The sequence below is a fragment of the Urocampus carinirostris genome, chromosome 2 (genome assembly GCF_059441175.1).
Source record: "Urocampus carinirostris isolate Australia breed hairy pipefish chromosome 2, RoL_Ucar_1.0, whole genome shotgun sequence".
NCBI lineage: Eukaryota > Metazoa > Chordata > Actinopteri > Syngnathiformes > Syngnathidae > Urocampus > Urocampus carinirostris.
This window is the reverse complement of record NC_142350.1, coordinates 69,764,870-69,781,248: the sequence shown is the minus strand read 5'-3', so window position 1 is coordinate 69,781,248 and position 16,379 is coordinate 69,764,870. Positions and strand designations below refer to the sequence as shown.

The following is a 16,379-nucleotide window of genomic DNA, read 5'->3' as shown; positions in this document are numbered from 1 at the left end:
CATTCAGAGAGAAATACTGTTAACAGGAATACTATTGCAGAAGTAGTATGACAGAAATAATGCCAAACGACAACTGCAGTATTTAGATTTTTCTCCCCTCCCCCCAAAAAACGTAAAACACTAAAATAAGAAATATATTGTTTAAAACAGGGGCGTCAAACTCATTTAAGCTCGGGGGCCACACGATAGAACAAACATTCTCTCGGGGGCCGGACTAGTAGATTAGAGAGAAAGAAAAAAAAGAGAGAAAGAAATAATAGAAAGATAGGGAGAGAATGGTAGAGAGGGTGGGACAAAAAAGAGAAAGAGAGAGAGAGAGACATCGAGAGAGTGTGAGAAACAAGAGATAAAAACAGAAATAGTGAGAGAAAAAGGGAAAAAGAATGAAATCCAAAAAGAAATTGAAAGAGAAAAAAAAGGAGAGAAAGAGAGAATGGGGAAAGACAGAAGGGGAAACCGAGAAAGAGAGAAAGAGAGTAAAGGAAAAAATGAAGAGAGAGCAAAAGAAGGTAAAAAGACAGAGAGAGAAAGAGACAAAAAGGAATAAAGAAAGAGAAAAAAAGACAGAGAGAGTGAAAGAGAGAGAGATAGAGAGAAAAATGGAGGAAGAGAGCGAGAAATACAAGTGCATGGTTTGTGAGAGGCACCAGGCTTCGGCAACATCAAGTGGACCTATTTCAACCTACAGCTCTCTTTCTCTTGCGCTTCTCTGAGCGTTGTCTCGCGGGCCGGATCCAATCCCCTAGCGGGCCTGATCCGGCCCGCGGACCGCCTCTTTGACACCTGTGGTTTAAAATCTGCCAATTTTTAAATATATATTATAAAAACCTTATTTATAATAAATATCAGAACTATCGATTACGCAGTACTGACTTGTACAGGGTCAGGTCCGTCTGGAGCTCCACCGCCACCTTGGGAAGGGGCGGCAGTGGGGCTTGAGTGTCCTGTGGGTGGCGCCCTTCGATGGCTTCTTGGGGGCTGAGCTGAATGGCCACAGGGATGACGGGCAAGATGCTGATATACCTAAAAACACAACTGGCAGTCAAAAGCAGTTTACCCTAAATTCCAGACTATAGAGCGCACCTGATTATAAGCCGCACCCAGCACATTTTAAGAGGAAAACCGATTTTGTACATACACGAGCCGCACCTGTATATAAGCCGCATGCGCCCACATTTAAACATGTAACACAAACACAAAATGAACCCAAACCCGACTTCAAGTCCCGCGATTGTAACTAAATGTCCTTCATTAAAGTCCACGGTTCAAAAATCACAGCCGGCAAAATGAACGGAAAATGATACCGGTACTTAAGGTTTGATGCAGACCTGCAGAGTCCGGGTCCCGTTGAAAGTAATCCAAAGGTAAGGGTGGGAAAACTCCTTTTTCTTAACCAACTTTTTACCCCCTCTTCTTTCCTTGTCTGTCCCTCACCTTTAGCGGTCCCCACTTAAACTCGGCACCCCGCGTTTGTTCCGCCCCTCATTTTTCGTTCACCCGTGCAAAACATATCAGAATAAGTGTCTAAAATAAATACATTACAAAAATATACAGTTGCAAATACATATTATACATGGGTTACACATATTTACAAAGAAAGACGGTACACCGAGAAAGTTTTCAAAGCTTTAATAATAACTAGACAATTCCCGCGGCAATTGTAAGAGTTGTGATTGATCTGGAAGATGATCCCGGCATGTATATATAACCCCGGTTGATAGCATTATGAGTTAGCATAAAGCTAGTTAGCAAGTTCATTTGAGATGGGCCCACAACCGTTAGCAACAGGGATATGCCTTGCGGAGGTCTAAAAAAAAAACACATTCATGGTAATAACATAGTAATAACACTGTTATTACACATTAAAAAATTTAAAATGTACATGTTCAAGTAGAATGGGCCGTTCGATTTGAATTGGCTTATCTGGAATGAATTGAGCCCATTCAATTTGCTGAGTCGTTAGCATCTTAGCATTAGAATAATTTTTCAGCATGAAGAAGTTAGCATTCAGCTGTTGGCATCACTTTTTAGCATATACCCGTTAGCATAACTCATCAACATGAGGCCATTGGCATAATTTGTAAATATGAAGTCGATAAAATATCGCCATTACCAAACATTTTTAGCATGAAGAAGTTAGCATTTAGCCGTTAGCATCACTTTTTAGAATGTACCTGTTAGCATAACTCATTATCATGAGGCCATTAGCATAATTTGTAAATTTGAAGTCGATAAAATATAGCCATTACCAAAAAATTTTAGCATTAAGAAGTTAGCATTAAGCCGTTAGCATCACTTTTTAGAATGTACCTGTTAGCATAACTCATTAACATGAGGCCATTAGCATAATTTGTAAATATGAAGTCGTTAAAATATAGCCATTACCAAAACTTTTTAGCATGAAGAAGTTAGCATTAAGCCGTTAGCATCACTTTTTAGAATGTACCTGTTAGCATAACTCATTAACATGTACTCATTAGCATAATTTGTAAATTTGAAGTCGATAAAATATAGCCATTACCAAAAAATTTTAGCATGAAAAAGTTAGCATTAAGCCGTTAGCATCACTTTTTAGAATGTACTTGTTAGCATAACTCATTAACATGAGGCCATTAGCATAATTTGTAAATATGAAGTCGATAAAATATTGCCATTACCAAAAATTTTTAGCATGAAGGATTTAGCATTTAGCCGTTAGCATCACTTTTTAGAATGTACCTGTTAGCATAACTCATTAACATGACGCCATTAGCATAATTTGTAAATATGAAGTCGTTAAAATATAGCCATTACCAAAACTTTTTAGCATGAAGAAGTTAGCATTAAGCCGTTAGCATCACTTTTTAGAATGTACCTGTTAGCATAACTCATTAACATGTACTCATTAGCATAATTTGTAAATTTGAAGTCGTTAAAATATAGCCATTACCAAAACTTTTTAGCATGAAGAAGTTAGCATTAAGCCGTTAGCATCACTTTTTAGAATGTACCTGTTAGCATAACTCATTAACATGTACTCATTAGCATAATTTGTAAATTTGAAGTCGATAAAATATAGCCATTACCAAAAAATGTTAGCATGAAGAAGTTAGCATTAAGCCGTTAGCATCACTTTTTAGAATGTACCTGTTAGCATAACTCATTATCATGAGGCCATTAGCATAATTTGTAAATTTGAAGTCGATAAAATATAGCCATTACCAAAAAATTTTAGCATGAAGAAGTTAGCATTAAGCCGTTAGCATCACTTTTTAGAATGTACCTGTTAGCATAACTCATTAACATGACTCCATTAGCATAATTTGTAAATATGAAGTCGTTAAAATATAGCCATTACCAAAACTTTTTAGCATGAAGAAGTTAGCATTAAGCCGTTAGCATCACTTTTTAGAATGTACCTGTTAGCATAACTCATTAACATGTACTCATTAGCATAATTTGTAAATTTGAAGTCGATAAAATATAGCCATTACCAAAAAATTTTAGCATGAAAAAGTTAGCATTAAGCCGTTAGCATCACTTTTTAGAATGTACTTGTTAGCATAACTCATTAACATGAGGCCATTAGCATAATTTGTAAATATGAAGTCGATAAAATATGCCATTACCAAAAAATTTTAGCATGAAGGATTTAGCATTTAGCCGTTAGCATCACTTTTTAGAATGTACCTGTTAGCATAACTCATTAACATGTACTCATTAGCATAATTTGTTAATTTGAAGTCGATAAAATATAGCCATTACCAAAACTTTTTAGCATGAAGAAGTTAGCATTAAGCCGTTAGCATCAATTTTTAGAATGTACCTGTTAGAATAACTCATTAACATGACGCCATTAGCATAATTTGTAAATTTGAAGTCGATAAAATATAGCCATTACCAAAACTTTTTAGCATGAAGAAGTTAGCATTAAGCCGTTAGCATCACTTTTTAGAATGTACCTGTTAGCATAACTCATTAACATGACGCCATTAGCATAATTTGTAAATTTGAAGTCGATAAAATATAGCCATTACCAAAACTTTTTAGCATGAAGAAGTTAGCATTAAGCCGTTAGCATCACTTTTTAGAATGTACCTGTTAGCATAACTCATTAACATGACGCCATTAGCATAATTTGTAAATATGAAGTCGTTAAAATATAGCCATTACCAAAACTTTTTAGCATGAAGAAGTTAGCATTAAGCCGTTAGCATCAATTTTTAGAATGTACCTGTTAGCATAACTCATTAACATGGCGCCATTAGCATAATTTGTAAATATGAAGTCGTTAAAATATAGCCATTACCAAAACTTTTTAGCATGAAGAAGTTAGCATTAAGCCGTTAGCATCACTTTTTAGAATGTACCTGTTAGCATAACTCATTAACATGAGGCCATTAGCATAATTTGTACATATGAAGTCGATAAAATATTGCCATTACCAAAAATTTTTAGCATGAAGAAGTTAGCATTTAGCCGTTAGCATCACTTTTTAGAATGTACCTGTTAGCATAACTTATTAACATGTACTCATTAGCATAATTTGTTAATTTGAAGTCGATAAAATATAGCCATTACCAAAACTTTTTAGCATGAAGAAGTTAGCATTAAGCCGTTAGCATCACTTTTTAGAATGTACCTGTTAGCATAACTCATTAACATGACGCCATTAGCATAATTTGTAAATATGAAGTCGTTAAAATATAGCCATTACCAAAACTTTTTAGCATGAAGAAGTTAGCATTAAGCCGTTAGCATCAATTTTTAGAATGTACCTGTTAGCATAACTCATTAACATGTACTCATTAGCATAATTTGTAAATTTGAAGTCGATAAAATATAGCCATTACCAAAACTTTTTAGCATGAAGAAGTTAGCATTAAGCCGTTAGCATCACTTTTTAGAATGTACCTGTTAGCATAACTCATTAACATGACTCCATTAGCATAATTTGTAAATATGAAGTCGTTAAAATATAGCCATTACCAAAACTTTTTAGCATGAAGAAGTTAGCATTAAGCCGTTAGCATCACTTTTTAGAATGTACCTGTTAGCATAACTCATTAACATGTACTCATTAGCATAATTTGTAAATTTGAAGTCGTTAAAATATAGCCATTACCAAAACTTTTTAGCATGAAGAAGTTAGCATTAAGCCGTTAGCATCACTTTTTAGAATGTACCTGTTAGCATAACTCATTAACATGTACTCATTAGCATAATTTGTAAATTTGAAGTCGATAAAATATAGCCATTACCCAAAAATTTTAGCATGAAGAAGTTAGCATTAAGCCGTTAGCATCAATTTTTAGAATGTACCTGTTAGCATAACTCATTAACATGACGCCATTAGCATAATTTGTAAATATGAAGTCGTTAAAATATAGCCATTACCAAAACTTTTTAGCATGAAGAAGTTAGCATTAAGCCGTTAGCATCACTTTTTAGAATGTACCTGTTAGCATAACTCATTAACATGAGGCCATTAGCATAATTTGTACATATGAAGTCGATAAAATATAGCCATTACCAAAACTTTTTAGCATGAAGAAGTTAGCATTAAGCCGTTAGCATCAATTTTTAGAATGTACCTGTTAGCATAACTCATTAACATGTACTCATTAGCATAATTTGTAAATTTGAAGTCGATAAAATATAGCCATTACCAAACTTTTTAGCATGAAGAAGTTAGCATTAAGCCGTTAGCATCAATTTTTAGAATGTACCTGTTAGCATAACTCATTAACATGACGCCATTAGCATAATTTGTAAATTTGAAGTCGATAGAATATAGCCATTACCAAAACTTTTTAGCATGAAGAAGTTAGCATTAAGCCGTTAGCATCACTTTTTAGAATGTACCTGTTAGCATAACTCATTAACATGTACTCATTAGCATAATTTGTAAATTTGAAGTCGATAAAATATAGCCATTACCAAAAAATTTTAGCATGAAAAAGTTAGCATTAAGCCGTTAGCATCACTTTTTAGAATGTACTTGTTAGCATAACTCATTAACATGAGGCCATTAGCATAATTTGTAAATATGAAGTCGATAAAATATGCCATTACCAAAAATTTTTAGCATGAAGGATTTAGCATTTAGCCGTTAGCATCACTTTTTAGAATGTACCTGTTAGCATAACTCATTAACATGAGGCCATTAGCATAATTTGTACATATGAAGTCGATAAAATATAGCCATTACCAAAACTTTTTAGCATGAAGAAGTTAGCATTAAGCCGTTAGCATCAATTTTTAGAATGTACCTGTTAGCATAACTCATTAACATGTACTCATTAGCATAATTTGTAAATTTGAAGTCGATAAAATATAGCCATTACCAAAACTTTTTAGCATGAAGAAGTTAGCATTAAGCCGTTAGAATCACTTTTTAGAATGTACCTGTTAGCATAACTCATTAACATGACTCCATTAGCATAATTTGTAAATATGAAGTCGTTAAAATATAGCCATTACCAAAACTTTTTAGCATGAAGAAGTTAGCATTAAGCCGTTAGCATCACTTTTTAGAATGTACCTGTTAGCATAGCTCATTAACATGTACTCATTAGCATAATTTGTAAATTTGAAGTCGTTAAAATATAGCCATTACCAAAACTTTTTAGCATGAAGAAGTTAGCATTAAGCCGTTAGCATCACTTTTTAGAATGTACCTGTTAGCATAACTCATTAACATGTACTCATTAGCATAATTTGTAAATTTGAAGTCGATAAAATATAGCCATTACCAAAAAATTTTAGCATGAAAAAGTTAGCATTAAGCCGTTAGCATCACTTTTTAGAATGTACTTGTTAGCATAACTCATTAACATGAGGCCATTAGCATAATTTGTAAATATGAAGTCGATAAAATATGCCATTACCAAAAATTTTTAGCATGAAGGATTTAGCATTTAGCCGTTAGCATCACTTTTTAGAATGTACCTGTTAGCATAACTCATTAACATGAGGCCATTAGCATAATTTGTACATATGAAGTCGATAAAATATAGCCATTACCAAAACTTTTTAGCATGAAGAAGTTAGCATTAAGCCGTTAGCATCAATTTTTAGAATGTACCTGTTAGCATAACTCATTAACATGTACTCATTAGCATAATTTGTAAATTTGAAGTCGATAAAATATAGCCATTACCAAACTTTTTAGCATGAAGAAGTTAGCATTAAGCCGTTAGCATCAATTTTTAGAATGTACCTGTTAGCATAACTCATTAACATGACGCCATTAGCATAATTTGTAAATATGAAGTCGTTAAAATATAGCCATTACCAAAACTTTTTAGCATGAAGAAGTTAGCATTAAGCCGTTAGCATCACTTTTTAGAATGTACCTGTTAGCATAACTCATTAACATGAGGCCATTAGCATAATTTGTACATATGAAGTCGATAAAATATTGCCATTACCAAAAATTTTTAGCATGAAGAAGTTAGCATTTAGCCGTTAGCATCACTTTTTAGAATGTACCTGTTAGCATAACTCATTAACATGTACTCATTAGCATAATTTGTAAATTTGAAGTCGATAAAATATAGCCATTACCAAAACTTTTTAGCATGAAGAAGTTAGCATTAAGCCGTTAGCATCACTTTTTAGAATGTACCTGTTAGCATAACTCATTAACATGACTCCATTAGCATAATTTGTAAATATGAAGTCGTTAAAATATAGCCATTACCAAAACTTTTTAGCATGAAGAAGTTAGCATTAAGCCGTTAGCATCACTTTTTAGAATGTACCTGTTAGCATAACTCATTAACATGTACTCATTAGCATAATTTGTAAATTTGAAGTCGTTAAAATATAGCCATTACCAAAACTTTTTAGCATGAAGAAGTTAGAATTAAGCCGTTAGCATCACTTTTTAGAATGTACCTGTTAGCATAACTCATTAACATGTACTCATTAGCATAATTTGTAAATTTGAAGTCGATAAAATATAGCCATTACCCAAAAATTTTAGCATGAAGAAGTTAGCATTAAGCCGTTAGCATCAATTTTTAGAATGTACCTGTTAGCATAACTCATTAACATGACGCCATTAGCATAATTTGTAAATATGAAGTCGATAAAATATGCCATTACCAAAAATTTTTAGCATGAAGGATTTAGCATTTAGCCGTTAGCATCACTTTTTAGAATGTACCTGTTAGCATAACTCATTAACATGAGGCCATTAGCATAATTTGTACATATGAAGTCGATAAAATATAGCCATTACCAAAACTTTTTAGCATGAAGAAGTTAGCATTAAGCCGTTAGCATCAATTTTTAGAATGTACCTGTTAGCATAACTCATTAACATGTACTCATTAGCATAATTTGTAAATTTGAAGTCGATAAAATATAGCCATTACCAAACTTTTTAGCATGAAGAAGTTAGCATTAAGCCGTTAGCATCAATTTTTAGAATGTACCTGTTAGCATAACTCATTAACATGACGCCATTAGCATAATTTGTAAATATGAAGTCGTTAAAATATAGCCATTACCAAAACTTTTTAGCATGAAGAAGTTAGCATTAAGCCGTTAGCATCACTTTTTAGAATGTACCTGTTAGCATAACTCATTAACATGAGGCCATTAGCATAATTTGTACATATGAAGTCGATAAAATATTGCCATTACCAAAAATTTTTAGCATGAAGAAGTTAGCATTTAGCCGTTAGCATCACTTTTTAGAATGTACCTGTTAGCATAACTCATTAACATGTACTCATTAGCATAATTTGTAAATTTGAAGTCGATAAAATATAGCCATTACCAAAACTTTTTAGCATGAAGAAGTTAGCATTAAGCCGTTAGCATCACTTTTTAGAATGTACCTGTTAGCATAACTCATTAACATGACTCCATTAGCATAATTTGTAAATATGAAGTCGTTAAAATATAGCCATTACCAAAACTTTTTAGCATGAAGAAGTTAGCATTAAGCCGTTAGCATCACTTTTTAGAATGTACCTGTTAGCATAACTCATTAACATGTACTCATTAGCATAATTTGTAAATTTGAAGTCGTTAAAATATAGCCATTACCAAAACTTTTTAGCATGAAGAAGTTAGCATTAAGCCGTTAGCATCACTTTTTAGAATGTACCTGTTAGCATAACTCATTAACATGTACTCATTAGCATAATTTGTAAATTTGAAGTCGATAAAATATAGCCATTACCCAAAAATTTTAGCATGAAGAAGTTAGCATTAAGCCGTTAGCATCAATTTTTAGAATGTACCTGTTAGCATAACTCATTAACATGACGCCATTAGCATAATTTGTAAATATGAAGTCGTTAAAATATAGCCATTACCAAAACTTTTTAGCATGAAGAAGTTAGCATTAAGCCGTTAGCATCACTTTTTAGAATGTACCTGTTAGCATAACTCATTAACATGAGGCCATTAGCATAATTTGTACATATGAAGTCGATAAAATATAGCCATTACCAAAACTTTTTAGCATGAAGAAGTTAGCATTAAGCCGTTAGCATCAATTTTTAGAATGTACCTGTTAGCATAACTCATTAACATGTACTCATTAGCATAATTTGTAAATTTGAAGTCGATAAAATATAGCCATTACCAAAACTTTTTAGCATGAAGAAGTTAGCATTAAGCCGTTAGCATCACTTTTTAGAATGTACCTGTTAGCATAACTCATTAACATGTACTCATTAGCATAATTTGTAAATTTGAAGTCGATAAAATATAGCCATTACCAAACTTTTTAGCATGAAGAAGTTAGCATTAAGCCGTTAGCATCAATTTTTAGAATGTACCTGTTAGCATAACTCATTAACATGACGCCATTAGCATAATTTGTAAATTTGAAGTCGATAGAATATAGCCATTACCAAAACTTTTTAGCATGAAGAAGTTAGCATTAAGCCGTTAGCATCACTTTTTAGAATGTACCTGTTAGCATAACTCATTAACATGTACTCATTAGCATAATTTGTAAATTTGAAGTCGATAAAATATAGCCATTACCAAAAAATTTTAGCATGAAAAAGTTAGCATTAAGCCGTTAGCATCACTTTTTAGAATGTACTTGTTAGCATAACTCATTAACATGAGGCCATTAGCATAATTTGTAAATATGAAGTCGATAAAATATGCCATTACCAAAAATTTTTAGCATGAAGGATTTAGCATTTAGCCGTTAGCATCACTTTTTAGAATGTACCTGTTAGCATAACTCATTAACATGAGGCCATTAGCATAATTTGTACATATGAAGTCGATAAAATATAGCCATTACCAAAACTTTTTAGCATGAAGAAGTTAGCATTAAGCCGTTAGCATCAATTTTTAGAATGTACCTGTTAGCATAACTCATTAACATGTACTCATTAGCATAATTTGTAAATTTGAAGTCGATAAAATATAGCCATTACCAAACTTTTTAGCATGAAGAAGTTAGCATTAAGCCGTTAGCATCAATTTTTAGAATGTACCTGTTAGCATAACTCATTAACATGACGCCATTAGCATAATTTGTAAATATGAAGTCGTTAAAATATAGCCATTACCAAAACTTTTTAGCATGAAGAAGTTAGCATTAAGCCGTTAGCATCACTTTTTAGAATGTACCTGTTAGCATAACTCATTAACATGAGGCCATTAGCATAATTTGTACATATGAAGTCGATAAAATATTGCCATTACCAAAAATTTTTAGCATGAAGAAGTTAGCATTTAGCCGTTAGCATCACTTTTTAGAATGTACCTGTTAGCATAACTCATTAACATGTACTCATTAGCATAATTTGTAAATTTGAAGTCGATAAAATATAGCCATTACCAAAACTTTTTAGCATGAAGAAGTTAGCATTAAGCCGTTAGCATCACTTTTTAGAATGTACCTGTTAGCATAACTCATTAACATGACTCCATTAGCATAATTTGTAAATATGAAGTCGTTAAAATATAGCCATTACCAAAACTTTTTAGCATGAAGAAGTTAGCATTAAGCCGTTAGCATCACTTTTTAGAATGTACCTGTTAGCATAACTCATTAACATGTACTCATTAGCATAATTTGTAAATTTGAAGTCGTTAAAATATAGCCATTACCAAAACTTTTTAGCATGAAGAAGTTAGAATTAAGCCGTTAGCATCACTTTTTAGAATGTACCTGTTAGCATAACTCATTAACATGTACTCATTAGCATAATTTGTAAATTTGAAGTCGATAAAATATAGCCATTACCCAAAAATTTTAGCATGAAGAAGTTAGCATTAAGCCGTTAGCATCAATTTTTAGAATGTACCTGTTAGCATAACTCATTAACATGACGCCATTAGCATAATTTGTAAATATGAAGTCGTTAAAATATAGCCATTACCAAAACTTTTTAGCATGAAGAAGTTAGCATTAAGCCGTTAGCATCACTTTTTAGAATGTACCTGTTAGCATAACTCATTAACATGAGGCCATTAGCATAATTTGTACATATGAAGTCGATAAAATATAGCCATTACCAAAACTTTTTAGCATGAAGAAGTTAGCATTAAGCCGTTAGCATCAATTTTTAGAATGTACCTGTTAGCATAACTCATTAACATGTACTCATTAGCATAATTTGTAAATTTGAAGTCGATAAAATATAGCCATTACCAAACTTTTTAGCATGAAGAAGTTAGCATTAAGCCGTTAGCATGAATTTTTAGAATGTACCTGTTAGCATAACTCATTAACATGACGCCATTAGCATAATTTGTAAATTTGAAGTCGATAGAATATAGCCATTACCAAAACTTTTTAGCATGAAGAAGTTAGCATTAAGCCGTTAGCATCACTTTTTAGAATGTACCTGTTAGCATAACTCATTAACATGTACTCATTAGCATAATTTGTAAATTTGAAGTCGATAAAATATAGCCATTACCAAAAAATTTTAGCATGAAAAAGTTAGCATTAAGCCGTTAGCATCACTTTTTAGAATGTACTTGTTAGCATAACTCATTAACATGAGGCCATTAGCATAATTTGTAAATATGAAGTCGATAAAATATGCCATTACCAAAAATTTTTAGCATGAAGGATTTAGCATTTAGCCGTTAGCATCACTTTTTAGAATGTACCTGTTAGCATAACTCATTAACATGACGCCATTAGCATAATTTGTAAATATGAAGTCGTTAAAATATAGCCATTACCAAAACTTTTTAGCATGAAGAAGTTAGCATTAAGCCGTTAGCATCACTTTTTAGAATGTACCTGTTAGCATAACTCATTAACATGAGGCCATTAGCATAATTTGTACATATGAAGTCGATAAAATATAGCCATTACCAAAACTTTTTAGCATGAAGAAGTTAGCATTAAGCCGTTAGCATCAATTTTTAGAATGTACCTGTTAGCATAACTCATTAACATGTACTCATTAGCATAATTTGTAAATTTGAAGTCGATAAAATATAGCCATTACCAAACTTTTTAGCATGAAGAAGTTAGCATTAAGCCGTTAGCATCAATTTTTAGAATGTACCTGTTAGCATAACTCATTAACATGACGCCATTAGCATAATTTGTAAATTTGAAGTCGATAGAATATAGCCATTACCAAAACTTTTTAGCATGAAGAAGTTAGCATTAAGCCGTTAGCATCACTTTTTAGAATGTACCTGTTAGCATAACTCATTAACATGTACTCATTAGCATAATTTGTAAATTTGAAGTCGATAAAATATAGCCATTACCAAAAAATTTTAGCATGAAAAAGTTAGCATTAAGCCGTTAGCATCACTTTTTAGAATGTACTTGTTAGCATAACTCATTAACATGAGGCCATTAGCATAATTTGTAAATATGAAGTCGATAAAATATGCCATTACCAAAAATTTTTAGCATGAAGGATTTAGCATTTAGCCGTTAGCATCACTTTTTAGAATGTACCTGTTAGCATAACTCATTAACATGAGGCCATTAGCATAATTTGTACATATGAAGTCGATAAAATATAGCCATTACCAAAACTTTTTAGCATGAAGAAGTTAGCATTAAGCCGTTAGCATCAATTTTTAGAATGTACCTGTTAGCATAACTCATTAACATGTACTCATTAGCATAATTTGTAAATTTGAAGTCGATAAAATATAGCCATTACCAAACTTTTTAGCATGAAGAAGTTAGCATTAAGCCGTTAGCATCAATTTTTAGAATGTACCTGTTAGCATAACTCATTAACATGACGCCATTAGCATAATTTGTAAATATGAAGTCGTTAAAATATAGCCATTACCAAAACTTTTTAGCATGAAGAAGTTAGCATTAAGCCGTTAGCATCACTTTTTAGAATGTACCTGTTAGCATAACTCATTAACATGAGGCCATTAGCATAATTTGTACATATGAAGTCGATAAAATATTGCCATTACCAAAAATTTTTAGCATGAAGAAGTTAGCATTTAGCCGTTAGCATCACTTTTTAGAATGTACCTGTTAGCATAACTCATTAACATGTACTCATTAGCATAATTTGTAAATTTGAAGTCGATAAAATATAGCCATTACCAAAACTTTTTAGCATGAAGAAGTTAGCATTAAGCCGTTAGCATCACTTTTTAGAATGTACCTGTTAGCATAACTCATTAACATGACTCCATTAGCATAATTTGTAAATATGAAGTCGTTAAAATATAGCCATTACCAAAACTTTTTAGCATGAAGAAGTTAGCATTAAGCCGTTAGCATCACTTTTTAGAATGTACCTGTTAGCATAACTCATTAACATGTACTCATTAGCATAATTTGTAAATTTGAAGTCGTTAAAATATAGCCATTACCAAAACTTTTTAGCATGAAGAAGTTAGCATTAAGCCGTTAGCATCACTTTTTAGAATGTACCTGTTAGCATAACTCATTAACATGTACTCATTAGCATAATTTGTAAATTTGAAGTCGATAAAATATAGCCATTACCCAAAAATTTTAGCATGAAGAAGTTAGCATTAAGCCGTTAGCATCAATTTTTAGAATGTACCTGTTAGCATAACTCATTAACATGACGCCATTAGCATAATTTGTAAATATGAAGTCGTTAAAATATAGCCATTACCAAAACTTTTTAGCATGAAGAAGTTAGCATTAAGCCGTTAGCATCACTTTTTAGAATGTACCTGTTAGCATAACTCATTAACATGAGGCCATTAGCATAATTTGTACATATGAAGTCGATAAAATATAGCCATTACCAAAACTTTTTAGCATGAAGAAGTTAGCATTAAGCCGTTAGCATCAATTTTTAGAATGTACCTGTTAGCATAACTCATTAACATGTACTCATTAGCATAATTTGTAAATTTGAAGTCGATAAAATATAGCCATTACCAAACTTTTTAGCATGAAGAAGTTAGCATTAAGCCGTTAGCATGAATTTTTAGAATGTACCTGTTAGCATAACTCATTAACATGACGCCATTAGCATAATTTGTAAATTTGAAGTCGATAGAATATAGCCATTACCAAAACTTTTTAGCATGAAGAAGTTAGCATTAAGCCGTTAGCATCACTTTTTAGAATGTACCTGTTAGCATAACTCATTAACATGTACTCATTAGCATAATTTGTAAATTTGAAGTCGATAAAATATAGCCATTACCAAAAAATTTTAGCATGAAAAAGTTAGCATTAAGCCGTTAGCATCACTTTTTAGAATGTACTTGTTAGCATAACTCATTAACATGAGGCCATTAGCATAATTTGTAAATATGAAGTCGATAAAATATGCCATTACCAAAAATTTTTAGCATGAAGGATTTAGCATTTAGCCGTTAGCATCACTTTTTAGAATGTACCTGTTAGCATAACTCATTAACATGAGGCCATTAGCATAATTTGTACATATGAAGTCGATAAAATATAGCCATTACCAAAACTTTTTAGCATGAAGAAGTTAGCATTAAGCCGTTAGCATCAATTTTTAGAATGTACCTGTTAGCATAACTCATTAACATGTACTCATTAGCATAATTTGTAAATTTGAAGTCGATAAAATATAGCCATTACCAAACTTTTTAGCATGAAGAAGTTAGCATTAAGCCGTTAGCATCACTTTTTAGAATGTACCTGTTAGCATAACTCATTAACATGAGGCCATTAGCATAATTTGTAAATATGAAGTCGATAAAATATAGCCATTACCAAAAAATTTTAGCATGAAGAAGTTAGCATTAAGCCGTTAGCATCACTTTTTAGAATGTACCTGTTAGCATAACTCATTAACATGAGGCCATTAGCATAATTTGTAAATATGAAGTCGATAAAATATTGCCATTACCAAAAATTTTTAGCATGAAGAAGTTAGCATTTAGCCGTTAGCATCACTTTTTAGAATGTACCTGTTAGCATAACTCATTAACATGAGGCCATTAGCATAATTTGTAAATATGAAGTCGATAAAATATTGCCATTACCAAAAATTTTTAGCATGGAGAAGTTAGCATTTAGCCGTTAGCATCACTTTTTAGAATGTACCTGTTAGCATAACTCATTAACATGAGGCCATTAGCATAATTTGTAAATATGAAGTCGATAAAATATTGCCATTACCAAAAAATTTTAGCATGAAGAAGTTAGCATTTAGCCGTTAGCATCACTTTTTAGAATGTACCTGTTAGCATAACTCATTAACATGAGGCCATTAGCATAATTTGTAAATATGAAGTCGATAAAATATAGCCATTACCAAAAATTTTTAGCATGAAGAAGTTAGCATTTAGCCGTTAGCATCACTTTTTAGAATGTACCTGTTAGCATAACTCATTAACATGTACTCATTAGCATAATTTGTAAATATGAAGTCGATAAAATATTGCCATTACCAAAAATTTTTAGCATGAAGAAGTTAGCATTTTGCCGTTAACATTAACATTATCCATTAGCAAAACTCATCAACATGAGGCCATTAGCATAATTTGTAAATATGAAGTCGTTAAAATATTGCCATTACCAACATTTTTTGCATGAAAAAGTTAGCATTAAGCTGTTAGCATCACTTTTTAGCATGTACTCATTAGCATAATTTTGTAAATATGAAGTCGATAAAATATTGCCATTACCAAAAAATTTTAGCATGAAGAAGTTAGCATTTAGCCGTTAGCATCACTTTTTAGAATGTACCTGTTAGCATAACTCATCAAAATGAGGCTATTAGCATAATTTGTTAATTTGAAGTCGATAAAATATAGCCATTACCAAAACTTTTTAGCATGAAGAAGTTAGCATTAAGCCGTTAGCATCAATTTTTAGAATGTACCTGTTAGCATAACTCATTAACATGACGCCATTAGCATAATTTGTAAATATGAAGTCGTTAAAATATAGCCATTACCAAAACTTTTTAGCATGAAGAAGTTAGCATTAAGCCGTT

At 31.9% G+C, this 16,379-nt stretch overlaps 1 protein-coding gene across 2 annotated transcripts in view; it reads right to left on the bottom strand.

The window, feature by feature from the left end:
* The window catches only part of scap (SREBF chaperone), an 83,321-nt gene that overhangs the window by 24,755 nt on the left and 42,187 nt on the right, over positions 1 to 16,379 (bottom strand). For both annotated transcript variants that reach the window (XM_088327666.1, XM_088327665.1), the window contains exon 14: positions 874 to 1,023. In XM_088327666.1, the coding sequence (XP_088183792.1) occupies positions 874 to 1,023 (150 nt within the window). The remainder of the gene's footprint in view (positions 1 to 873; positions 1,024 to 16,379) is intronic.